Consider the following 27,290-nt stretch of genomic DNA (forward strand, 5'->3'; position numbering starts at 1 on the left):
CGTGGGCGGTGGCCAGGTAGGGCTCACACAAAACCAGCGCGATCCAAGCAGCCATTGCGGAGCAGAGCCAAGGGTTTCGGACTGGTTTGTATCGATTCTCACGCAATTAAAAGGCCACGGGACAAATCAAGACGAGTCCGAACCCGGCACTGATCTGTCCGTAGGTGTGGGGTCACTGAGCTCTTTGCTTCTCTGTCACCTGGAGTTGATCTCTAGGGTTTTGCTTTTGCTATCGGGTGGTGACAATAGTTTTTTTTTTCTTCTTAAAAATGACGGTTAATCCTGATTATCTGGTGCTTTTATTCACCACCACATCTGGCGCAAGTGGGGACCAGTTGGGATCAGATGAAAAGGAAATTGTACAGTTGGTTTGGCAAGTTGTGGATTTAGCGACTAAAAAGGTGATTTCATATTTCCCCATGATGGCTTGTGTGTGTGTGCGCGCGCGTGTTTGTGTGTGTTGTATTTCTGGTGGAGGTGATAGTTTACATTTAGCCTTTATGTCATATTTTATAAATTACGACGTCTAAGGCCAAATACATATTTATTTATTTGTATTTTCTATTGTCTGAGATATATGCGAGTGTATATGTGCAGATTTTTAAACAGAAATTACAGACCATTTATTAATCAGTCAATCTATCTATCTATCTATCTATCTATCTGTTTATTTGCCTATGTAAATATGTTGGAAGTGAGCATTTCTCTCCTTTCTGCATCTAGGCTGGTGAGGTAAATGAACTGCTAGTCAAACCAGATCATGTTGAGCTTTCTGAGGAGTGTCAGGAGGTGAGTGGACACACCGAGGATGCCTTGACAACTGCTGATCCGCTTGAGGAGGCCATCGAACAGGTGATCATTCTCACATTCTCATCTGTCCTGACAAGTTGGCATTTATCTTTATATGGGTCTGTTCTTGATTTTTTTTTTTTTTTTTAGACTTAATTGGGTGGTTCAAAATACATAAGGATGTTTTCATTTGAGAGTGGATCATTTAAAAGGACAGTTAAACTTTCTATTCTAACTCCCCTTGAGGGAATGTCTGCCTATAGACCATTTAAACTCCAATGAATGGCTGCATATCTATACACACTATTAAACATATTAACAGCTTGTGGATTGATATTTGCACAAGCAGCCTCGTGGGTATGCATTAAATGCCACAAAAAGTGCCTTTTACTCAAAGGGTGTCTGTGTGTGCAGTTGAATCAGAAGTTATATGCAGAAATGGACGCAGGTGCAGGGAATACCTTCTGCCTCTGTACGGATGGACAGCTGCATGTGCGTCAAGTCCTGCATCCCGAGGCTTCCAGCAAGGTATCAAACTCTAAATACTGCAAGTGTGCGGGTGATATTTGTAAAAAGTTTAGCCAATAATTTATGAGCATAAATGTGTTTTCTTGACTGCTTTCTTTTGTGCTTTTCAGAATATTTTGTTGCCTGAGTGTTTCTTCTCATTCTTTGACCTGCGGAAAGAGTTCAAGAAAAAATTCCCATCAGAAGGGGAATTGAAAGACTTGGAACTTCAGGTCATGGCTGACTGTATCCTTAAACAAAATTCTGTCTTTTTGTGTATTTTTGTAAGTCTTAAATGGATGAGAGTAGATTAATACACACATTAGTTCATAATTATCTGACAGCCAGTGTGAGGAAGTTGCATTTGAGTGTTTGTGAGAGAAAGATAGGCAACAGGGTGTTGGCTGTAGGATCCCAAGGTTTTGAAATGCAAATAGACTCACAATAGTGTGGGTTCAATTGAGCCAGCAAGAGAAAGCCAAGAGTGTTTAGCCAACAAGCTTAACCTGCCACACCTATGCTGTAACGTCTTAATGCCTACACACACACACACACACACACACACACACACACAGTCAATCACATAATGCAATAGCACATCCTTCTGCCTAGTAAGAAAGTTAATTGAAAGTCATTCTTTCCTTCTATGTTTCTTCATGGAAGACTGTAGTGTTTCAACGGTCCTTTTGCAATTATAACCCCTGCTCTAGTTGTTCCTTGCATCTTTACCGTGTCATTAACTGGTAATTAAGGTGTCAGCAACACTAAACACAGACGCTGTATTCCTTGACTGCGGTTGCGATCAGACTTGAATGTGGTTGTAGATTCTTCTCTTCATGCTTTCACTGCTTACAAAGTTCAGCAGATGTCAGATATTGTTTTAGCACTCATCTCAGAGCCTGTCTGTAAGTCCTTACAACTTACATATTATTGTCTGCACACATAGAGTTAACATTCATAAGTGTTTTTGTTATGAACCTGCTTTATTCTTCTTCATAGGCCACAAATTCTCCTTACCTGAAAAAGTGAATGACAAATTTGAGACGGGCACCTGGTAAGGGCTGTTTCTTATTTAAACTAAAAAACATTTGTCTTCAACTGTTCAATTGATCCTTTGCTTAAAATGCCTTGAAATGTTATTGACCAATCCTACATAAGCAACTGTTGCTATCCACCATATTATAAGCATACCATAATTAGCTTTTTTGCTACGTTTTTTTTTTTTTTTTTTTTTTGAACAGCTGGAAATATCAAGGAATTTTAAAATATTTTTATATATATATTTTTAAAATATTACAGTAAAGTCATGGGATTTTCTATAATGGATATACATCTTTCTTGTTAGAACTCTAAAGTATTAAGATGTTGTTTGTGAATGCAATTTCTATACAATTAATCAAATGACTATAGAATAGAGATTCGAAATTCATGTTGTGTGTTTAGATTACAATTTTACATTAAATTTTATAGCAAAATTGTTGCTGCGGCACTTATAATAGTGATGGATATAGTTCATAGAGGATATTAGTATTATAGAAGGTTTTTTTATTAATAAATCCTGAGAAGTACATGGTGTGAATTAAACTTATTCACTAATGGACATGTAAAAGATCAGTAAGAACCACGTACCTTTGCTCCCTGAATTTTTTATTATTATGAAGTATTTATTTAAATAAAACATCGGATGAAATGCTTAAAGTGTCGCACATCATCCTGTTCAGTCCTATGAGAAGGTCTGTAAATCTTGTCTGAGTAGTAACCAAGGGGGTGGAGCTTAGCAAAGGGTCACTTGACATGTAAATATGTTTGCCATGCTGCTCTTATGTTTCTGTTTAAACTGTGTGTATGTGTATGTATAGCAGTAAGATGGAGAGGGTGGATGATAACACAGTGATCAGAGCTCGGGGTCTTCCATGGCAGTCCTCAGACCAGGACATCGCCCGGTTCTTCAGGGGTCTCAACATCGCCAAGTATGCAAACAACCCACAGACAATTCTGGTTCTCATTCTTCAGTGTGTGCACAATAGCAATCTGTCTGATGATTGACTGTGTGTGTGTAGAGGAGGTGCTGCATTGTGTCTGAATGCTCAGGGCAGGAGGAATGGAGAAGCACTAGTGCGGTTTGAGAGTGAAGAGCACAGGGATTTGGCCCTCCAGAGACACAAGCATCACATGGGCACCAGATACATTGAGGTACACATACAAGCTATTAATACTATATAAATATATTTTTAACTCCGTTTCTGTAAATGAAGTTACATTTAGTGCCATGATGAACTGAAGTTCTGTTACATGCACCTTTTTTTAATCGTAGTAGTATGTAAATTCTCATCACATTATTTTGCATTGCAGGTTTACAAGGCAACAGGTGAAGACTTTCTAAAGATAGCAGGAGGTAAAAAGACTATTTTGTTTTTTTTTTGGGCTTGAATGTGGATAGGGTTGGGAACTAAGAACCAGTTCTTATTCTTATTCAGAACTGGTTCCATAATGAATTCAATTCCATGAATAAACTATTCTTATTCAGAACTGGTTTCATTAGATGAAGAAAAAAAAGAAAAGAAAAAACAGAGCAGTGTGACCAGTCTGATTCCCAAACGAATGACTTTTATGAGTTGGTTCTTTCAATTTAAAATGTACAGTGTGACCAGTGTAGTCTTACTCCTGAACAAATGACTTTAATGAGTTGGTTCTTTTTAGTGAATCAAAAAACGTACTGTGCAAATGCTGTAGTCTGATTTCAGGACAAATTACTCTAATGAGTCTGTTCTTTTTAGTGAATCATAAACATACAGTGCAGTCAATGTATAGTAAAAGTCTGTGTAAACACAACTTTGGTGAGAACTGATTTACATTTATTTATTATTGATTTATTATCTCATCATTTGGCAGTGAAATTGCATTTCTTTTTCCAAATATGTATTCCTTAAAAGAACTACTATGAATACTTATTTTATATGTAAAGATGTCAGCCAATCACAGTAGTAGGTGTTTACACTGAAGTCTCACAGCAGATCAGAGGGCTAAAATCAGAAACTAGTTATTGTCATAATTTAGATAATTTACATAATACAATTTTTTGATGTAAAGATCATATTAACATTATAAGTGCACCTCAGGAAACATTATAAAATCCAGTTCATGACCCCTTTAAGCAACTGGAATCGTTAGCCATCCCTATATGTGGAAAATCTTGAACATTGTAGTTCTACTAGTTAGTGTATGAGTGCAGTTGTAACATAAACTGTGTATATTATCTGATTTAATCTGAGTTTGTGATCTCTCTGTGTTATTTGCATTGGTTTCAGTTTGTTTTATGTGTGACCGTATTTTTAGCTTCAGGTTGAGAGGCTGACGAATATGTGTGAATGTCTGACTGACAGGTACGTCTAATGAAGTGGCCAATTTTCTGTCGAGGGAGAATCAGGTTATCATACGCATGCGTGGACTTCCATTCACTGCCACCGCAGAGCAGGTGCTGCAGTTCTTCTCCCCGGCGTGTCCCGTGACCGACGGCACCGAAGGCATTCTGTTTGTACGCTTTCCCGATGGCAGGCCCACTGGGGATGCGTTTGTCCTGTTCTCCTGCGAGGAGCACGCTCAGAACGCACTGAAAAAACACAAGGACATCCTGGGCAAGAGATACATAGAACTGTTCAAGAGCACTGCGGCTGAGGTGCAACAGGTGAGAGCAGCACTTCCTGTTTCAGTTGTGGGGAGTATTTTAAGTAGGTTTGGATTGTTGGCCAGACTCAGGCGGGTAAGAAAACGTGAGGTCTTTGGGTGTGTGAGTGTGCGTACAAGTTTGTACTCTAGCTGAACGGCCCTGCTTGCTGAACAAACACTCAGCTCAGTAATCTGTAAAAGATTAGCTTTTCAAAGCTGTCATAAAAACTCTCTCTTAGTCTTCCTGTTCTTCAATGTAAAAACATTTCAAATTTCATTGTTACTAATTTTGTAGAATTACTTGTCGTCATCAAACCAAGCTACTCAACCATAGCAGACGGTTGAGCTCAACCTGTGTTTGAGCAGACATTGTGTGTGTTTGACTATCTCAGCGGTGTCTATCACAACAAGTAAGGGGTTTTTGATGAAGGGTGTGTTAGAACACAGGAAAAAAGAATCCCATCATGCCCTATATTAATAGTTAGCTGTTGTTAGGTTATTTAATAAGAAGAATATTTACAATTGAATCACCAAATGATACCAAAAGCCTAAAAAACTTATTCAAATTTAAAAGGAAACGTACTTAATCCATTACATAACAAAAGGCAACTGGTCCTGCCTATGTACCTGCTTCAACTTTTTTTTTTTTTTACATCCAATACATTTTTTGTTTGTTTGTTTTTAAGTGTCTAATAACCAATATCCAGAACCTATTTTTAATTGTTTTATAGCTACTTTACATAGGCCAAGTTCACACAGCAGCAGAATACGGTTGTCAGTCCTGTATTCTATAACCAAACTCGCACCCGTAAATTTTAAGGACCCAAAACCGCAATCTCGGAAAACCCGCGCTGTGTGAACGGAACCGGACTGGACAACTAGTTGTCTGTCAGGTCATACAAGTGCGAGAGAGCCGTGTCTGTCGTGTGTTGCGGGTTTTCGTGTGTGGTTTCGATAACTTAACTGGACGTCGCCATCTTGGATATTACTTTATCCACTGTCGCTACGGTTAGTTACTGGTAAAGAATACGGGCTTGACTGCTGTTGCACGTTCACATTTCGAGACCCACTCCTGTAAGTAAATGCGGTTGTCAATCTCAAAAACGGACAGTGTGAAGTAGCCATAATCATAAGACTACAGCAATTAACGTTACATGCATAATAAATATATTTAGTTTTTTGAAGAATATTTTTTTATGCCATTTTTAAGTTGCTGTTTTTTTTTTTTTTTTTTTTCTATCAAAATGGTTGCAGATATTTTCTTCTTTGTTTTGGACTGTCTAACATTTACCATGGTACCATGTGATTTTCACTTAAGAATGCAAAATGTCCATTAACTTTTACCTATGAACTGATTATGGGGAAAGTATGAATATTGGTAAAATATATGGGTTAAACTGATTTTAGGTCTATCTCTACCAAAGTACAGATGGTTTAGACCGGTCGGAACAGGTAGCTAAAACATTAAACGTTTAAATGTAAATCAAGAAACCTAGGAAACCAAAGTTTGGCTTGCTCAAACAGAAAGTGCATGGTTTTGCAGGCTTGATCTGGTAAAGTTCCAGACCCAACATACAATGGGCAAGTTGTGTTCATATATTAGGGCATTTGAGGATATAGACACACCAATCTTGTATTTGCATGTTTTCAAGTTTATTTGTATAGCGCTTTTCTCAAAACATATGGTTTCAAAGCAGCTTTACAGAAAATCCTTGTTTCAGTGTTGTTACAAATTAGGAAGAGTTCTATTATCAGCCAGAGATGAGTGTATGTCCATATGGCAGTAATATACAGCTATAATGTAATGCATGTTATGTGGTTAGTTAACGTCATGTATTCAGTTAAGCAGATACAACAAAGGTGTTAGGCAGCAATTACATCTTGTGGATGTAATTATTACAATATAAGGACCATATTACAATATAAGGATAATGGCAAACAGTATTAGTACCTCCAGTTAGAACTCAGTTCATCCATCATCTCCACACCTGGAGCTATAAACAGGCAAATATCTTCTTGATAATATGCATTCCTAGTCATATACTGTAACTCCAGCATTTGTGTGTCAGGTACTGAACAGATACTCATCTGCACCGTTGATTCCGGTGGCCCCATCCCCCATCCTGTCTGTTGTGCCACCGCCCACATTCGTGCCCCAAACGGCAGCAGTGACAGGTGTTCGGGACTGCGTGAGATTGAGGGGTCTGCCGTACGATGCCAGCATTCAGGACATTTTGGTTTTCCTGGGGGAATACACTGCTGACATCAAACCACATGGAGTGCATATGGTGCTTAACCAGCAGGTAAGGCGCTCAGACCCACTTATGTCCTTTATGAATTGTGGTATACTAACCGTCGTTACTGACTTTGATTTCATATGGAGATAATCTAATATAATAAACACACCTATGTAGTTCAGATTGTGTTCTGTCAGAGAGGTTCCTCCCTTTGGCTCAACCAATCCATAAAAATGGGTGGTTAATCAATCAGTGCAGCAGCTTCTGTCAGGACTTGTGTTTCTTCATTCCTTTGTAATGTGTTGCTGTCATGCCTTTGTTCATACAATATTTTAAAGCACGCTGAAGAGAACTAAACCTCAGGATGTAAGATTCAGTATTTCCACACAAACCAGGTTTTTAAAGATAGAAACACAAGGCTGCTCACAGCTAGACACAAAGATTTTAATGATTCTGATTCCTCTATTTCCTTAACAGTTCCATTAATGATTCTTTTACATTACCTTCCAAAGGTTTGGGGTCAGTAAGAGTTTTAAAAATGTTTTTGAAAGAAGTCACTTATGCTCACCAAGGCTGCATTGAATTACAGTAATACAGTAAATACAGTAAAAACAGAAATCATGTGAAATATTATTACAATTTAAAAATAACTGGTTTAATATATTTTAAAATGTAATATATTCCTGTGATGGCAAAGCTGAATTTTCAGTAGTCATTAATCCAGTATTCAGTGTCACATGATCCTTCAGAAATCATTATAATATGCTGATTTGCTGCTCAAGAAACATTTATTATTATATTATTAATGTTGAAAACAGTTGAGCTGCTTAATATTTTTTGTGGAAACCATGATTACTTTTCTTTTGAAGAATCCTAAAAAAATATTTGATATTTTTTATAACAATGTAACAATATTTACTGTCACTTTGATCAATTTAATGCATCCTTGCTGAATAAAGGTATTAATTTCTTTCAAACAAACAAAAATATATTATAGATTTAAAAAAAAAAAAATTTTTTACACATTCTCTTTTTAAAATGCAATCCAATAATTATATTGGATTAACTATATATTAAACAACAATAATAAACAAACAAAAATGTGGTAATATATTTAATTCATTTGTTTTGATAAAATACTACTGAAAACTACATGTTTAACTACACCTTGTCATATGAACCACCAGTCAGTAACTACACCGATTGTAGTTGTATAGCTGTATGTGTTTCTGTTGGTTCATCAAAAGAACCATAATAAGTACAGTGTTCCAGTATTTTTTGAAAAATGAGTTTATAATCAGAATAATTATAAATTTTCTGTTCCCAACCCTAATTTTAACTTGACATAGTGTCTTAAAAACAGCCACTCCTGACAGAAGATGCTGAAAAAAACAGTTACCAACAATTTAAAACAGAAACACGTCCTGTACACTTGTTTCATTCTTTTTAAAATTGCTTTTGTTTGTGTGTTTGGTCAGGGTCGTCCGTCGGGTGATGCTTTTATCCAGATGCGTTCCGCTGACCGGGCGTTCCTGGCGGCCCAGCGCTGCCATAAGCGCAGCATGAAGGAGCGTTACGTGGAGGTGTTTGCGTGCTCCGCTCAGGAGATGAACATCGTGCTGATGGGAGGAACGCTTAACAGGAGCGGCCTCTCGCCGCCACCATGTAAGTTACGACGTAAGTGCCGCTGGGCTCTGGGACTGCTTCTCTCAGCTGTGTGTGCGGGTAGGTGGCGCTTCACGCCTTCCTGTTTTTTCCCCTTTCTCTTATTCATTCACTTATTCATGCATTCATTTGGTGGGTGTCCTGGCCATATTTCCTGTCCAGACAGGAATGGGCATCAGGAGCAGTAGGAATCTGGTTGGGTGAATGTTTTATTTTATTTTTTGTTTTTGATTAAATTTAGATCTGATGAGTTTGTCAGATGCTTTTCTACAGCGGGGGAATGAAGGGCTTTGATTTGGTGTGATTCAGTGAAATCTTTCTAAATCTAAATGTGCACAAAATTTCAATCCACATCATAATGCCACCAATTGCACTTTCAAACGCATGGTGTGTCATGAGATTTAGTTTAGATTTCTTTCTTTCTTCGGTTCTAGTTCTGGATAGATAGTCAGCTCGGTAACTTTCCTACCCTAACGACCAACAGCGGCACATAAAATCCTCTGCATGCCACAGGTTGAGTCTGGTTAAAGGTGCCTGAACGCCTGTGGCTGTGTGCTGCTGTGTGTTGAAGGGTGGAGGGAACATACCTGACTTGTTAGCTGAATAATAATGGCAGATATTGACAGTTTTGGGTTAAGGTTTGCTGCATGCTTTATATGAGATGTAAAGTTGGGATAGGTATTTTAATAGTAATACTTTTCTTGTACTAAACTGGTATTTTTCAGACTCTGTGAGCAAAATATTTTGGCACATTTCATATTACAAAAGACACATAACCTTCACATGATAGATGAGATTTGTAATCTGCAGTAACTATGAGACATGCTTGAATTGGCTGCAAGACAGCTCATTTAGACTCTGGTTCACAGTGTGACAGGTTGTATTTAGGGTGGGCTTTTGAGGTGGCTACTGGTGCTGGTGGCTACACTGTTGATTTGCCTTGTTCATTGTTTGTATGATAAAATGACTGCATGAGCCTCGGATGACAAACAATGAACAGGACTTGAAAGCAGTTTAAAGGTGCAAAGCCCTCATTGTAACTGGTTTAGGTTCAGTCAGGACCACACCCTTTAATTGGTTGGCGAAAATACTTTGAATAATTGCTAGGTACTTTGTTTTTTAGTCATAGTTTTTGTCCTTTAATTCTTTACTTTTTTATTATTTAATTTTCTATTATATTTTATGTGTAATTATTTAAATTCAGTAATTTTAGTTCTCTTTATTCTCACTAAAATGGCATACAAGTTTGTCAACAAAAATAACATTTTGTTTGACATTTTAGTGTGAAAAAGACTAAAATATTATAAGAAAACTGTGGAAAACTGTTCTTCAGTAAAAACAATAGAAATATGATTTCAGTTTATATATGTTGATTTTGTTTTTAGCATTTTAATTTGAGTTAGATTATTTTAAAATATTAAAGGGTTAGTTCACCCAAAAATGAAATTTTTGTTATTTATTACTCACCCACATGTCGTTCCACACCCGTAAGACCTTCAATTAGTTTTCAAATTAAGATATTTTTGATAAAATCCGATGGCTCAGTGAGGCCTGCATTGACAGCAAGTTAATTTACACTTTCTAATGCCCAGAAAGGTAACAAAATAATGACTTTATGACAATATCTAGTGATGGGCGATTTCAAAACACTGCTTCCTGAAGCTTCGAAGCTTTACGAATCTTTTGTTTTGAATCAGTGGTTCGGAGCGGGTATCAAACTGCCAAAGTCACGTGAACCATTGAAATTTCGAAACATTTGACGTAACGAAGCCTCATTTACTGAAATCACGTGACTTTGGTGCTCCGAACCACTGATTCAAAACAAAAGATTCGTAAAGCTTTGAAGCTTCATGAAGCAGTGTTTTGAAATCACCCATCACTAGATATTGTTGAATGAAGTCGTTATTTTGTTTTTTTGGCGCACAAAAAGTATTCTCGTCGCTTAATAACATTAAGGTTGAACCACTGTAGTCACATGAACTGTTTTAAATATGTCTTTATTAGCTTTCTGGGCATTTGGAAGTGTAAATTAACTTGCTGTCAATGGAGGCCTCACTGAGCCATCGGATTTTATCAAAAATATCTTAATTTGTGTTTCGAAGATGAACGAAGGTCTTACGGGTGTGGAACGACATGAGGGTGAGTAATTAATGACAGAATTTTCATTTTTGGGTGAACTAACCCTTTAAAAATAATTTATTAATTAACATACTTTTAAGTCATCCTGTGGGCCCCTTGGAAGTTTGCTGAGGCCCCTTGGTTCAGAACCATTCATTTCCAACAGGTCAATTCTTGCTGGATTATTTCAACTTTTTTTTTCTAAAATCATTGGTAGCGCATTGTTAACAGAGTGGTACAGGGATGACGTCAAAACCCACAAGACTAATTTGCCACTGGTTTCCTCAAGATTTTCCTATGGGTTTTTATAATGGGATATTTTTAAATTTATGAGTAAAATAAGGTCTGTGGTAAACATAACTTGACAATACTTGAACGTTTTGTTCTACAACCTAAACTGCACACACTTACACCCCAAACAATCTTATCTAATTACTTATTAGAAACATACTTTTTTTTTTTTTAAATAATAGCTTCAAAATTTGTTTTTGATTTATGGTTGTGTGTAATTTACGTTGTAGAACAAAACACCCTATTATAAAACCCCATAGGAAAACCTCAAGGGTGACTTGCGGGGTTTGACGTCATCCCTGCACCACTCTAACAGATGCACTGTTACCTTTTCTAGTCATATTTTCATCAACCATAAACCATTTAATTATCACCGTGGTGCAATCAAAAAAACTTTTTTGTCATCAATTTTTATTGATTAACTCTACAATCCTGTCTGATGGCTATAACTGGAAGCTTCAAGGCTGTTTTTTCTCTCAATAATTCCTCAATATCCCACCTCCCCCATTTCAGGTTTGTCTCCTCCATCGTACACGTTTCCTCACGGGACGGCTGTTCTTCCTGCCGGAGCTGTCCTTCCTGCAGGAGCAGTGCTACCTGTGGAGCCAGCAGCTATCTACCCCTCCCAGTTCCTGCTGAGTCCCCGGCCCCTGCCACCAACAACGGCCTTCTACCCTGCCAGTAACCAGCTGTACATGAACTACACCACCTATTATCCCAGGTAAGAGTTATATCTGTTAATGTTGTTTTTCATTATAAGATAAGCCATGCACATATACAATACATATGCAGTGTATGAGCAATAGTTCACTGCAGTTTCATTCACAGAAGATGATTAATGGATGATTGAATACCACTTATTTTTAAAGCTGCTGTCCGTAAGATTTGCCTCTTAGTCGCCATCTCTGTTTGAAACCTGCAATTGCAGTTATATGCGGAATTATTATCTTTACGTGCGTTGTGCATCGGCACAGCTCCTCAGCGCAGACGAATCTATTGTTTGCTGTCAGTCACCACACCGGTGTGGATACTGTACTTCGGAATCACAGATTGTAGTCTTGAAATATGACCAAAGTAGGAATTTTCACCGGAATATGTCATCTGAACAAGTAAGTAACATGTCTGCCACTTTTGTTCTGACCAACTGAGGGAAAAAGCATTAGGCCTACAATAAATCGCGCTGCCAATGGTGATTAAATCTAACGATCGCTTGGCTCATATCGCATCAAACCGTGCAAATTATTATTATTGTTATACTTTATTCTCAAATTGTTCATGTTAACAACATAAGCATTGCGTGACTGTGTATTTAGAGTGTATTAGCGTTACCTGTAGATTTCAATTTCTGTAGCCACTCCACAGTCCGAAGTCTTTTGCTTTTGACTACGGGTGAATCTCCAGTTGTCACTGATGATTGACATGTGGACCTTTCTGGATTACAATCCGCCATCAAAATGATAAGTTTAATTATTTCAGCTGCTGTGAGAAAAGGCTATAAATGATCCGCTACCAGCAGCATCCTATATGCAGGGACTCCTTTCTTTCTGTTTACTGACGTGACGTAATGACGCAAAGACGAACTGCTGCATGCTCGAATTTCCCGCGGAAATCCACCGGTATCGATTTATTATAAAACATTATTACAAGCTTACCGTTGTGAATCGGGCTAAGGTAAGGAGATATTTTTGAACACTGACTGGTTATGTACTTGCTCAAAAATTGATTTTGGATAATTTTTAACCAAAAAAAAGTTATGGACTGCAGCTTTAAGTTAATGATGTGTCTAATACTCAGAGTGTATGTATTAATCCAAGCCAGTGGCTGTGTCCAAAACTTAGGTAGTTTACTGAGGAATAAAGGCATCATAGATGCATAGCTGTATCCAAGGTTTAAATATTTACTTAGTTATATCTAGAATACACTTGAATTGCCTTGGAAACCTGTCTGAACCAGTTTTTTAGGAGGAATCTTCTTGCATAAACATGACTTCCTTACCTTTTAGACACAGCCACCATATGTCGAATACTCACCAGTAGCTGTCTTAAGTTTACTGAGAGGTTTCACAAAGTGTGAATATTTACTTACAACCACTGTGTAAGTGTGCATGTTTGTGTTTGAGGGTAATGTAATGTGTTTTGTGGTCTTGTACCTCGATGAGCTGCTCAAATTAAGCTTTAACTTTGTCTTTAACAAGTGCACAACTGGGTGTGTTTACAAGGCTAACACGCAACAAAGTGAATTTGTCACACCCAGGTCCATTAACATAGCTATAATGTGGATTTAAGTTCACTCCATAGTGGAAGAACTGGTTCAGGAACTGATTGTGTATGTGAGATTTAAGGAGAGAAATATGATTATCTAGCTTGAGGAAGGCTACGAAAATGTGAAGAGGACATCCAGAGTAAACCATCACTCTGACGGGATGGGGCGGGACTATTTGATCGACCAATGGAAGAAGGGAATTTTATAAATATAAAATAAAATATAATAAATCATATTTAATATATATGAAATTTTAATAATATTTTAATATATATATATATTATATATATATATATATAATATATATATAATATATATATATGAATATAATTGTTTTATATATTTTTAAATGTTTTGGCTTATTTGGCTTTTTTTTTTCTTTGTCTGTTTTCAACAGCCCACCTGGCTCCCCCCCTAACATCAGCTACTTCCCTTCTGGCCACACCCATTCAGGCTCAGTCATCTCAGCCCCGCCCACAGCACTGATACGAATGCAAGGCCACGCCCCTTCCCACGCTTACAATAGTGGGGTTAAAGAGATCCTCAGCATGGTGCATGGGTATCAGGTGAGTTTAAAATACACCCATAACTCTATTATAATACCAGTGTGAGTTCATGAAGGGACAGGAATTTCTTTCATGCCATTTCTATGATTATTTTAGTTAAATTCCTGCCAAATAGCAAGTAACTAAATTATTTACAGTTCACTGATGATCTCTGAAGAATTTAAATGTATTAGCAAGCAGCTTCTAATGGGCTTTCATAATGTTATTTAGGGCCACTGATCCAAATACAAGTCCTAGTTTGTTCCACATCAGAAACTTGTGTGTGTGTGTGTGTGTGTGTGTGTGTGTGTGTGTGTGTGTGTGTTTATAAGCAGGGCAGGGCTGGTTTGTAGGGAACATTAAGGTGTGTCCTTTGCCCTGCAGTGCTCAGCATTGAAGATTTAGATGCTTTAGTGGGTTTGAGTAACAGGATCGCATAGTTGCATTGTCACACCCCCTCGATGAGCTAAACAGGTTCCTCTGGTCTAAATTCCCTCACACACACACAAACCGAGCTAAGGTGCGGTGAAATGGCTTGCTCTATCTTGACTCCAACTTGACTGCTGGTTCTCCGTTCTATTGCTTTGGGAGGCCAGTGTTATTATTCTGAATGTTGCCATTCGAGATTGGGTAAATGAAATCTTCATATATAAACAATGCACAAAAATGTTATATATATATATATATATATATATATAATTTATACATATCTTCAGCTTACATAATTTATACATATCTTCAGCTTTATACATATCTTCATACTATTGCTATATTAAAATATTTGCTGAATATCATTTTAATATAGCAATAGTATGTACTGAGTAGTACTGTGAATTAAACAATATTCATCTATTTGGAAGCGGACACCATATATTTGACACCACAGGAGTGAAACCTTCTGGTAGTTTGCCTAATGGGCTAATGAACCCATTCTAAAAACAGCTGAGACTCCTGCCATGCACACCCACAATGTGCGTTTTTCCCATACAGGCTGTACATTCGCCTCAGGCGGTTTGCTAGTTAGTCAGTAGGAGGGCTGTCACTCATTTGAGGTGGGGCTTATTACAAATAATGAGGCATAAGCATGTGTCTCTTGAGTAAATGTAATTTCTTTCTGTCTCCTTTAGCCCGGCAACACCGATGCTTTGGTAACTCTCCCTTCTGTGCTGTCGGCCAAGCAGCCTATGGGAGACCAGTCTGTAGGAGGCGGAGCCTATCTTGACTTGCAGTTGCTTTAAGCCAATCTATTGACAAGGCCACGCCCCTGTGGTGGATTCAACAAACCCCTCAAAACAAAGCAGTTTATGCCATTTATGCTATTTATATGAGAATTTTAAAAAAGAATTATATGTATTTTGACATTAATGTATATTGCACATTGTTTTTTATGCATTAGAGCTAATATTCTGCTCATAAGGTTTTTGCTGAAGACGTGTGTGTGTGTGTGTGTGTGTGTGTGTGTGTGTGTGTATGTGTGTGTGAGAGTTTGTATGTTCGTGTACATGCACATGCAGTGATGTTCACTCAGGAAATAGCTTTTCAAACCAGGGTCTAAACATTATACCTGCCAAATCAAAGGCAGACTTTCACTGAAACCATAAATTTAAGCCAAAGGACCAGAAAAAAAAAAAGTGTGTTAGTGCCTCCCTGTTGATGTGACTCTACCGTGAGTATGTGTGAATGCGTAGAGACCTTCTCAAGCCTCTTTTTTTTTTTTTTTTCTGAAGGTTTTAATTTGCATGAAGTTTATAGAGTTAGCTGTTATAACATGTTTACAAGATACGCCAAATCCTTGCACCACGCACAACGCAGTTCGTGGATGTCTGAAACATGTAGTTCTGTAAGTCATTTCGCCAAATATAGCTCAGAATCAGGAACAACTTACTTTTGTGCTTTATACCTGTGTGTCTGTGTGTCATGCATCAGAAAAATATGTATTGTCCGTACCAATCAATGTACAAAAGTCTAGATAAATGTGCTTGTTGATGTGTGTATGTGTAGTACATTTAACCCAATTGATGAATGTGTGTGTGTGTGTGTATAGGTTTGCGCACGTAACCAAAAGTCAATGCATGTGTGTTTATTTACTGCACTCAGAGAGTGTTTTCGGGCCTGCTGTAATGCACACAGGTGTATTTTCACCCATTGTCTGTGTATTAAGGAGAGTGTTTGTGTGCATCTGCTGGAATGTGAACAGGTTTATTTTTTACCTGCAGCCGTATCCCATCTGTACCCTTCTGTTTGTTTATGCCAATGTGCCTCATTTATTATACTCTGTGCTTTTTTAAATACTAGGAGTAATTTGCATGTTTAGACTTTTATGAGCAGTAGGAGTAAAGTGTATGACAGTGAAATAGTCAGTGTGATTTATTTGTACTAGTACCTACACGTGCCAACAGGCAGTAGTTAAGCAGAAGCACTACACACTCATGTTACCAATCTGTTACCATCATATTTGTAATTCTTAACATAGGTAGAAAAGAGAAATCAAGAATTTGGCTGTTTGGAGAAAGTATTATTTTATTTTGATATTTTATAATAACTTAAAATAAAGTAAATTTAACAATATTTCTGAGGGATTGAGTGACTGACTCATTATGTTTGTATTTACATTTCCACACCTAAAAAAGTGATTGAGCTACATGAAATAGATTTTTTTTTTTCAGTGTGGTCATATCAAAATATTAACACTGGAGTTGCTCTCCTTTATGATAATCAAGTTGTATACAAGAAAATAAAAAGTTTACATTTCATTTTGTTTCTCCTGATCTACTTCTCAAAGGCAAATGCGTATTTAACGCCCTCTAGTGGGCAATGTGATCATCAAAGCTTGATCTCGTCAATGTACTTCCGGAAATATCTTCCTTGATTTTATATTACAAGAGAGAAAGGAGGTTATTGTATAAAACAGCAGTTTCATATGAAATGTATATTAGTGATATAGCAGTACAATTTTTCACAAAATATATATTAGAAACCTTTAACTTTGCATGACATTTAAGCACATGTTCAGAATAGAATACTAACTAGCATACTAACTGCATGTTGCGCAGTACACACTATATATACACTATCTAAAAATAGTATCTGATGCAGTACAATATATAAGGGCACGTTTTAAACCGTAGTATGCTAAATAGTTACATGACCTCATTATGCTTTCAGGTTAAGTGGCACTAATTATATCAGAAATAAAAGGTTATTTTAATCTAATTTTAAATTGTCAAATTTTCCTTTTTTTTTTTTTTTTTTTTTTTTTTTTTTAACATACATTAAGTAAAATGTGTTTTGGGGTGGTCAATTAATTATTGATTTAAAACAGATTTTAAGTTACAGCTGATATTCAAGTTCACAAGTCACATTTGAATGCATTGCATTGTGGGATATAGTGACCCAGGCACTGTTCTTTGCAGTACACTGTGTGGAAGGTCATCCAGGTATTTTGCATATTGTGCACAGTATACATACTGCATACTACAGAAAAAAGTATGTGTATTACAGTAGTATGCTATTCCGAACATAGCCAAATACAGTAGACCTATACACTGACAGCTTTAAGCGAAGCCTGTGGCGTTTAAATAAACTCTGCCCTTCAAGAAACCATTGACAGATTATAAAACATTGAGAAAAATAAGTGATAAGAATTATTAAAAGTTAACCAGTCATTATGTCAGTTTTTACAGCGCCAATGCCGATGCCATGCTATGAACAGAACAAGCAAACAAATGTTTTTGTTACTTCTTTAAACACTGCTGTATTAGCAAAATGCTAAAATAGCTCTTATAGCATAGAGGTTTGTTTAGGTCCATATGCTGTGTAACAGTGAAATTAGTGCATTGAGTTAAGGGCTCTTCTTTCTGTGTAGTTTTTGTTGTCTGTAAGCAAATGTGTGCGTGTTGTCTCAGAGTTCAGTCATTAAAAGAGCCCTCAGCAGTTTCTCTCTCTCCATCCGCAGGTCTTCAGAGCTTCACACATACAAAAACAGACGAATAAACAGAAAGTAGGATGGGAACAATCAGAGAAAAAAAAAACATTAAGACCAGCATCAACAGATGGAAAGAAAAATGGACAAACATAAAAGAAAGATATGAATAATCTCAGAGAGAGCAGATATAGTAGGCAAATATACATATTTTGGAAAGAGCCTGACTGTTGTGAGTGTATGTTACCTTTCTGTATGTGTCGCATATGGTAGCAGGTGAGGTACTGGACTTGGAAAGAACAGCGGGGAGTTGTCATGCTCCAAACGAGGAGTATCCTTCTGCTATTGAGAAAAATAAGGATATTGTCACATACAGTATCTCCAGGGGTTAAAGGGTTAGTTCAACCAAAAATGAAAATTCTGTAATTAATTACTCACCCTCATGTCGTTTCACACCCGTAAGACCTTCGTTCATCTTCAGAACACAAATTATGATATTTTTGATAAAATCCGATGGCTCAGTGAGGCCTCCATTGACAGCAAGATAATTAGCACATTTTTAAATGCCCGGAAAGGTACTAAAGACAATATTAAAACGTAACTACTGTGGTTCAACCTCAATGTTATTAAGCGACGAGAATACTTTTTGTGCACCAAAAAAACAAAATAACGACTTTATTCAACACTATCTAGTGATGGGCGATTTCAAAACACTGCTTCATGAGGCTTCAAAGCATTACAAATCTTTTGTTTCTGCCAGTCACGTGAACCATTGAAATTTCGAAATGTTTCGAAACACTTATGACGTAACAAAGCCTCGTTTACTGAAATCATGTGACTTTGGCAGTTTGATACGTGCTCCGAACCACTGATTTGAAAAGCTTTGAAGCTTCATGAAGCAGTGTTTTGAAATCACCCATCACTAGATATTGGATAAAGATAGATATTGGACCGTTATTTTGTTTTTTTTGGCACACAAAAAGTATTCTTGTCGCTTCATAACATTAAGGTTGAACCTCTGTAGTCACATGAACTGTTTTAAATATGTCTTTAGAACTTTTCTGGGCATCTGAAAGTGTTAATTATCTTGCTGTCAATGGAGGCCTCACTGAGCCATCGGATTTTATCAAAAATATCTTAATTTGTGTTCTGAAGATAAACGAAGGTCTTACAGGTGTGGAACGACATGAGGGTGAGAAATTAATGACAGAATTTTTATTTTTGGGTAAACTAACCCTTTACATTGATTTAGATTGTGATAGAACATCTGTGCAACAATGTTTAAGAAACCAAACAAAACTTTTACTTGCATTTTATTTTGTGATTTAACTAAAACATACAATATCCATCTTTTTTTTTTTCCAGCGCAAAGTAAGCTATTTCCTGTGAATGTGCTTGACTTCCAATTCATTAACCACTATAAAGGTGAGTAACAAGAACAAAGTGTAGTTGCTACAAACCAATGTGTTTATGATTATGATAATGATAATAAAATAAAATAACAAATACAAGATTGTAATATCAGGAAGCATAACAGACTGTTTTTGTACAGCTAAAATAACTTATTTATTTATACTATTTATACTATATACTATTTTGAAGCTATTGTGACATCCTGAAACAGCTTCTCAAACAAGAATAAATGTAGGCGGGACTTGATTTTGTCCATCAGGAATTATTTAAATCACGGCATTGTTGTGGAGTGAGGTTGTCCTGCCCTCATGCCAGTCATCAGTGAAGAGAAGAGAAGAGATGTCGTTGCAAGAGGGTGGAAGTTGCTTTGATTAAAGATTTGATAAAGATAAAGAGACGAGGCCACATTAATTTTTAAAAAATATTGATGTGCACAGATAAATCATTTATAATAAGTACTTCAAAAAAGTACTTAAAAAAAATAAGAATAAAAAAATGTCCAGTTTGATATCATGGTGACTTTAAGTTAAAAATGGCCGCGCCCGCTTTTAAGTCAAAGATTTTGGTGGAGAGAGGGAAGGAGTTTGAGCGGGCAACCGTTTGAACAGTACCGCGGCTCGAGGCGAATATGCGTCTTCGCTACCAGTGTACAACTGACTAAAGACGAGGTATAATGCTTAAGGTAACTGACTATAAAGGTTTTTTTTTATTATTTATTTTACCGAATTCACTTGCTAAATAAATACGGAGTGTGTCTACTAGACTGGAACATACATCGATGTATGTGTGACAATATGAACTGAAAATATTTTCCCACTTTTCAGCACCATTTGTACCCTGTATAATTTAACAAAACACACATACATGTATACAAACATGTAAAACACTAATTGTGTGTGAAATTGGACTCTTTTTAAGAATAGTGGGCGTACTGTCATTAACTTAAGCAAAGACTATAGAATAACACAAGACATGTCACTCGTATTGTTTTGAATGGGAGAAAGTGTAACGCTCAATATGGCGGAATAAGTCCCGCCTTCAAAATAAGAGCCAATCGCCGACCTGTAAAGTCATCGCGTCACTGCAGCGGCCGTTAGAAGCACCGGTTTCTATAGAAACAGTCAGACGCGCGCCTCCGAAATGAGGCACAAGAGACGCGCATTCAGCCTATACTGTTTTTTTTGTCATGATTTGAGCGTTTGGAAAAAAAAATTTATGAGACAGTTGTTGTCAGATTTCATTGGTGATTTCAAATATGAAATTTAATCGAAAGCTTGGCAAACAGCTTTGGAGAATTTGATGTTTCCCCATTCAAAGAGATAGGAGCTGCATGATGCCCAGGATGCCCGAGAGGCGTTTCAAAGATGGCCGCCGAGTGAAATGACTCGTCTTAAAGGGACTTTGACTTAAGGGACAGTTCACCCAGTTCTCTCTCTCTCTCTCTCACACACACACAAATTCTGATTGCATTTTGGAATAGTAGTCTTACCGGTGGGTATATGGGTGGCTGGACCTGTTTGTCCAAGGAGCTGTTTGATGAGGATTTTACCATACTGCACTGGGAGGAGATGGCTGCAAGTGCCTCAGGGAGGTCATCTTCATCACTATGGTTACTATAGGACAAATTAAATATTTCAAGAGAGTCCTCATCGTTAAATCTAAAAGGCTTCAGAAGAAAAAAAAATCCTCTAATGCCTAAAGACTTACAAGCTGAACTGTCTGACGAGGCGTTTGCGCCGGTCCACTCTTGGCTTCTCTATGTTCAGACTGCTTGAGCCTGAATCCTGTGAGGAGCTGGGATACCTGAGATAAGAAGCCGAAGTCAGTGAATATAACACATAGAGACAAAGACGCTTGATGGTTTCTGGTGCTTTAAGCGAAGACATTTACCAGCTTCTAGAGTTAGTACTTGCTGTTCTCACCTGTCAGTTTGGTCTCCACTTGAAGAGTTCCCTTTTGAGGTTCCACTATCACTTTGGGTGGCTCGCTACAGTAAGAGAGAGTAAAGCACAGGCTATGCATCATCTCACAGCTACTGTCACATGCCCTCATTGTGTAACCTCAATATTTGTGCTTTATAAACTCTTATAGTCACCCTGTGTATAGTTGTACAGATATCCATACTGACATTTTTCAAAAGTCCAGCTAAAAACAGCTTAAGGTGGTTCCTAGCTGGTCTAAACTGGTTTTAGATTATTTGGCTGAGGTCAGCATGGTAGATCATCTTGGTCAACCCCATTATGTTTGTTAGAACTCCTTAGATTAGGTACAAGTTATATAAGGGGAATTAATTGAGCTTGTTAACTATTCAAGTCTGCATGAAATGAAAATTCACCCTATCCATTTTTGTAAATGCATGTTCTAGATCTAACTGAATAATTTATTCAAGTATGTGTTTCATTTTTATTTAACTTGTAATGTTTAATCATAATGCCACAACTCGATCTTCATGTGGAAACGACTCTAGTGATGTATGCTGGACTAATAGTTTAGTTCAGTTCACCTAAAATCCGCCCCTTTCTTACAGTCGCCCACAAGCTCGCATTCTGATCTGCCTCCATCCAATCAACAACTGATGGATAGAACCAAGTTCCCGCCCTCTTCTACAACCCCATTTCCAGAAAAGTTGGGACATTTTGTAAAAGTAAAATTAAGAATGTGTGATTTGTTAATTGTCTTTAACCTTTATTTAACTGACAAAAGATTTACAATGTTTTCACTGACCAACTTAATTGTATTTTGTAAATATAAAATCCACTTTGTCCACTTTTCCCAAAAACACACTGAAACGTAGACTCATCTGACCACAGCACACATTTCCCATTGTCTTTTGGACATCTGAGATGATCTTGGTCTCAGAAAACTCAACGGCATCTCTGTATAGAATCGATGTATAGCTTTCTCCTTGCGTAACAGAGATTTTGAGTTGCATTTCTTGATGCAGCAGCAGACTGTGGTAAGTGACAACGGTTTTCCAAAGTACTTCAGAGCCCGTGTGGCTATATTTAACACAGTAGCATGATGGCTTCTCATGCAGTGCCATCTGAGGGCTCGAAGGTCACGCACATTCAACAGAGGCTTCCTGCTTTCATGCCCTACACGGACTGAGATTTCTCTGGATTTCCTGAAATTTTTCCTCAATATTATGCATGGTAGATGGCAAAAGACCTCAATTCTTTGCAATCATGCACTGAGAAACGTGAATTTTGAATTGTTTGACAATTCTCATGAAATATGGCACAAATTGGTGAGCCATGACCCATTTTTGCTTGCAAAGACTGAGCCTTTGGTGGATGGTACTATTATACCCAATCACAATACCCTCATCTAGTACCAGTTCACCTGCTTATTCTGAACTGTTTCTAAACATTTTAACGTGGATATTCTATAATCTTTTTTCACTTTTATTTTGCCTGGTTGCAGACATCAAAATCAAAATTTGTACAATTAAGTTGGTCAGTGAGAACATTGGAAATATTTTCTTTTACTTTTGTCAGTTCAATGAAGGTTCAAGAGATTTAGCAAATCAGATTCTTGATTTTTTTTTTTTTTCTGGAAATGGTTGTATTATTCGTTACACTCAAATGTACGTCACAATACGGAAGAAAAGATATGTTGCTACTTCCGTTTCATCGCAACCTGCCCACCTTTAGCTGGAATTAGCCTACCTTTTTTTTTTTTTTACAGGTACTTTACATGTAGATAGATAAATAAATAAATAAACTTTGCATCAGCTTTTATGAATAGAGTGTCATGCAGTTACTTTAGAGATGTTGCTCATTAGTTGTTCCTGCAAAACCGCAGGGGAGGAAGGAAGACTTTTCTCAGAAAGTGGTTTTTCCTCTGCCTGTAGTTACAGAGAGAATGAAATACTTATTCATATGGCATAAGACAGCTTTAAAAATGTTTCTATTTGTTCCAGGAGACTGTGATCTTAACTGACCATGTCTATGTTGATGTGAAGGGCCGGCCAGGCTGCAGGTTCTGCTTCTAGCTGGTTCTGCAGAGCTCGATCCAGCTCATCCGAGAGTCCAGGAGACACAACCCAAGCTTCTGATTTAAACAAACACATCAACATATATGTTCTGAATTTAACAAGTTCAATGTTTTTTTTCTTTGCTTTTTATCATGAGCTGGGGGATAAAAAATCATCCTGAAAGTGATTCCAGATATTCCTCTGTCATTGTAATAGGTGTGGTGTGGACTCCCCTACTCACAATTATTAAAACGTATTAAAACTTAGTTATCGTCCTTGGTGTTAAAGAGCTTGAGAGACAGACTATCAATCTATGCAATTGTGGAATACGCCAACAGGTGGCGCGAGTCACTGAATCATTTACTTAACTGAGTTGTTTAAACACTAAATTTATTTAGAAACGGATCACGGAGTTGTTTAGAGACCACGCGCAACGGTCGATTCTGCGTTGGAACAAAAATATCTAACAAAATGTCTCTAAAATGTAAGTTACTCAATATAACTATTGTTTATTGAATTGTTGTAAACAACAGAACTCTTATCAAGTCAAGTAGTTTTGAACTCACTAGGTTTAGTTGTCGTGAGGCACAACGCTTCCTGTTTTTCATATCCGTGGTGATGGTAGCAGCGATGGATCTTTCCAGAATGAGGAGCTTCGTTCTCTTCCACACTAAACCTCCGGGTGTCTGCAGTGCTCAAAGGGAAACTATAAAACAATGCACAACAATGACGCCGAGTACAATGGTATATGACAGCTCCACATTATTTTTGGTCGTATGACGGAGAGATTCAGAGAACAATAAGGTCCTTCAAGTTCATTCATATATATCTACACATCCACCCACACATGCAGCAGAATGGCATGTCATTTTTATCGATTCTATACATTCACAACACAATTAATGTCAGCATAAAACCAATGCAAACCTGAGCTGGTACTTGTTTATTGATTAATTTTGAAATAACATGTTATGAATAACCACGGTAAAATGACATGCAGAAACATGCACGCACATCTTTCTAATGTAATAACAAGAGTGCTTATGAAAGTAATTTCAATGGATGGACCAACAACAACAACGTGTTTATGCAAATGGTGTTATTAAACAGAAAATGGAACAGTGCAAATGTTAATACAAAAATGAGAAGCAAATGTCAAGGGTTTACATAATCAATAAAATTGAGTCGATTAGTGTAAACAACACATTTATTAAGGCAGGTCTCATTGCAGAAGGCTGTAATCATTAAAAGCTCCCGTCCCTTGCTGACTGAACGGATTTCAATAGCTAAACACGAACTTAACACTTCAGCAAATACATAATGATCATTAGCACATATAGAACAGATGTCACAAGTAGATGAATTTAAATTAAGATACAGGGTTTGTAAACAGGTAGGTGCTTGTCTTGGAATGATATATAAGTGATCTGCACTTAACAGTAAACTTATACTATTAACTTAAAATGATAAAATAGGCTATAATCTAGAACAAGGGTGCTCAGTCTGGTTTCTGGAAGTTCTTGCATGCCTGTGTAATTTCAAAGATGTTTTGGATTAGGACTGGTACTAAACTGAGCGACCCTGCTATAGAATATAAAGCCACAACAGCAGCAGTTACATTTTCTGACATTGTCTTTCAGGGAATTTGCTAGTTCTAGATTTTATCGTAAATCATGCAAAACTCTAAAAGCTATTAACATGCAGATTGTCAGACGTCAAGGTCTGCATACGCTGAATATGTTTTTGTCATCTCAGGATGCATTTGATCGGATGAGACCTGATGGATGATCACAAGCAATGAATGAGACTCCTGCAGGTGAGATGATGGAGGATGACAGGCTGACTGTGATTGGATGCGAGCGTTCAGCGGTCTCTTTTACTAGGGTGAGTGGCTCATCCAAACACCCTTTCACATGCTCACAGCGCAGTCATAACTTTGTCTTTGTGCACGATAGAGACACTCCTGCCACTGCGCTCAATCAAACCGCTCTCACCAAACCCACCACTGCTCGCAGGGGGTCTGTCCACATAGGAGGGTCTAAATCAGACACATATGCACATGCAGGTGAAACACAGATGAGATCAGCCTACAATTTGTGAATTTTTTTTTTTTTTTTAAAGAAACTGAAATACTGGTAGAGGTTTTATCAAATGATCAAATGTATACCTGTGTGGTGGTGGAGCATGTCCCAGTTCCATGGGCTGTACGTATAGTGGAGGGGTCAGACTAGACGCATGTGATCTTTGCCAGGGTTCCTGTGCAATTGGAATGTTGTGCTTATACTGGAGGGAAATAGAAAAATTATGATTTGTGTTAGTGAAGTCTCTTGGCAATTACTTAAAGGGATAGTCCACCCAAAATTGAAAATTGTGTCATCATTTACTCACCTTCATGTTGTTCCAAATCTGTATGAGTTTTTTTCTTCTTTTGAACACAAAAGAAGATATTTTTAAGAATGTCGTTAACGAGACAGTTGATGGTGGCCATTGACTTTCATAGAAGGAAAATAAATACTATGGAAGTCAATGGCTACCATCAACTGTCTGGTTGCCAACATTCTTCAAAATATCTTCGTCTGTGTTCAACAGAAGAAAGAAACTCATACAAGTTTGGAACAACATCAGAGTGAGTAAATGATGACACATTTTTCATTTTAGGGTGAACTATCCCTTTAAGCATTAATAACTCAGTCTGCTAAATCTCAGTCAATGTAAAAGTCAAAATATCATAAATCTGAATCATTTTCTCATAAGTATTTTTTTTTTTTTTAATATGTTAGATACTCAAGATTAAAATTACTCACAAGGTTCTGGGGTTTTCTATGGAACCCCTAAAGGGACATGGTGTTGGGGGAAAAAAATTGTCAAAAAAATTATACTTAAATGCTTTTGGGTTCTTTTGCTAAAGTATTGCGCTCCCCTGAGAAACTCTGCATTCACTTGCTAAATTATTGTCATAGAAATAATATGAGGTTGGAGGAAGAACGATATTTCATTGCTTTTGTGAGCAAACACAAAGTTTCTTGGGTGAAGGCAATACTGAAGCACTGAAATATAATTTGTCCCATCTCATATTTTTCTCCATCACCATCACCCTTATAGGCTCTGTAGTTTTCAAACTTTTTGCAAACGACCCCCAAATATGATGTTCACTTCGCAAAGGACCCTAAAAACGTCCCTAAAATATATTATTATTGCATTTTTCACAAAATATTTCACAAAAAATACAAAGAATAGTTCTGTACAACCCACTTTTGCTGCTGTTTTAACAAAAACTAGAACTGTCAATAAAATAAAACAATCATGATTTCCGAACTGTTTTTTAAAAACAGAATGAAACCGTATATAATTTTACAAAAATATATTTAATTAATATGTTAAAACAATTCACAAAATAAAAAATGCCTTAGGATATCAGTCTAAAAGCCCCTGATGTAGCTAATAAATCCCCATATGTATTTCTTCCTAAAATAATCATATAAACGTAAGAAGGATATTGAAAGCATACCGGTTTTAAGCTTGACTCAGGGCTGGTCTGTGCACTACAGAATGGAGAGAGAATATTTTATTACAGAATTACAACCAATAGAAATAGAACAACCTTTCATTATACAACTGCAACAGAAATTATAAATTAAATAGGCTTTTAGTTTTTATATCTGAGCGCTCATGATTGTGTTTGTGTGGCTTTACCTTAGATGGGGATGTTTTGCTGGAGTCATGGCTGTGGAAGACAAAAGCAGTCATATATACATGACATATGTGATGTGGTATTTGCATTAAAGCAGCATTTACAGGCTTTAGGGCAGATGCAGGGTAGACACAGAGATTAAGCATATCAAAAATGCATTAGGTTGATTATTGAAAGGAGAAACTGCATATGGCACACAGACCACAGA

General features: G+C 37.1%; 2 protein-coding genes across 4 annotated transcripts in view; one reads left to right on the forward strand and one right to left on the reverse strand.

The window, feature by feature from the left end:
- esrp1 (epithelial splicing regulatory protein 1) lies at positions 1-16,833 on the forward strand. Of its 2 annotated transcripts, none has more exons than XM_051864804.1 (15): positions 1-401; positions 724-852; positions 1,204-1,317; positions 1,428-1,542; positions 2,103-2,201; positions 2,296-2,350; positions 3,156-3,266; positions 3,357-3,489; positions 3,649-3,691; positions 4,680-4,981; positions 7,032-7,265; positions 8,678-8,876; positions 11,787-11,994; positions 13,933-14,101; positions 15,208-16,833. In XM_051864804.1, exons 1-15 carry the CDS (start codon positions 270-272, stop codon positions 15,316-15,318), a joined length of 2,154 nt encoding a protein of 717 aa, XP_051720764.1. In that variant the 5' UTR covers positions 1-269; the 3' UTR covers positions 15,319-16,833. The 2 variants fall into 2 exon arrangements, with proteins under 2 accessions (XP_051720764.1, XP_051720766.1); XM_051864806.1 differs by having other exon boundaries at positions 8,678-8,864.
- The window catches only part of epb41l4b (erythrocyte membrane protein band 4.1 like 4B), a 25,269-nt gene continuing 14,559 nt past the window's right edge, over positions 16,581-27,290 (reverse strand). The window contains exons 13-24 of one of the 2 annotated variants that reach the window (XM_051864802.1): positions 27,085-27,115; positions 26,900-26,933; positions 26,196-26,222; positions 25,559-25,674; positions 23,958-24,097; positions 23,359-23,468; positions 23,179-23,262; positions 21,338-21,402; positions 21,123-21,218; positions 20,905-21,028; positions 18,250-18,344; positions 16,581-18,045 (exon numbers count right to left, since the gene is read on the reverse strand). In XM_051864802.1, coding sequence (XP_051720762.1) covers positions 17,982-18,045; positions 18,250-18,344; positions 20,905-21,028; positions 21,123-21,218; positions 21,338-21,402; positions 23,179-23,262; positions 23,359-23,468; positions 23,958-24,097; positions 25,559-25,674; positions 26,196-26,222; positions 26,900-26,933; positions 27,085-27,115 — 986 coding nt within the window. In that variant the 3' untranslated portion in view covers positions 16,581-17,981. The remainder of the gene's footprint in view (positions 18,046-18,249; positions 18,345-20,904; positions 21,029-21,122; positions 21,219-21,337; positions 21,403-23,178; positions 23,263-23,358; positions 23,469-23,957; positions 24,098-25,558; positions 25,675-26,195; positions 26,223-26,899; positions 26,934-27,084; positions 27,116-27,290) is intronic. The other variant, XM_051864803.1, reaches the window with a different exon arrangement.

Source organism: Ctenopharyngodon idella, chromosome 16, assembly GCF_019924925.1.
Source record: "Ctenopharyngodon idella isolate HZGC_01 chromosome 16, HZGC01, whole genome shotgun sequence".
Classification (NCBI taxonomy): domain Eukaryota; kingdom Metazoa; phylum Chordata; class Actinopteri; order Cypriniformes; family Xenocyprididae; genus Ctenopharyngodon; species Ctenopharyngodon idella.

Bases quoted from the DNA above. Each gene is read 5' to 3' on its own strand.
- esrp1 (XM_051864804.1), top strand. From the start codon at position 270: ATGACGGTTAATCCTGATTATCTGGTGCTTTTATTCACCACCACATCT. The intron at 853-1,203 runs GTGATCATTCTC...CTGTGTGTGCAG, and splicing joins TTGAGGAGGCCATCGAACAG to TTGAATCAGAAGTTATATGC. The intron at 2,202-2,295 runs GTAAGTCCTTAC...TCTTCTTCATAG, and splicing joins ACTCATCTCAGAGCCTGTCT to GCCACAAATTCTCCTTACCT.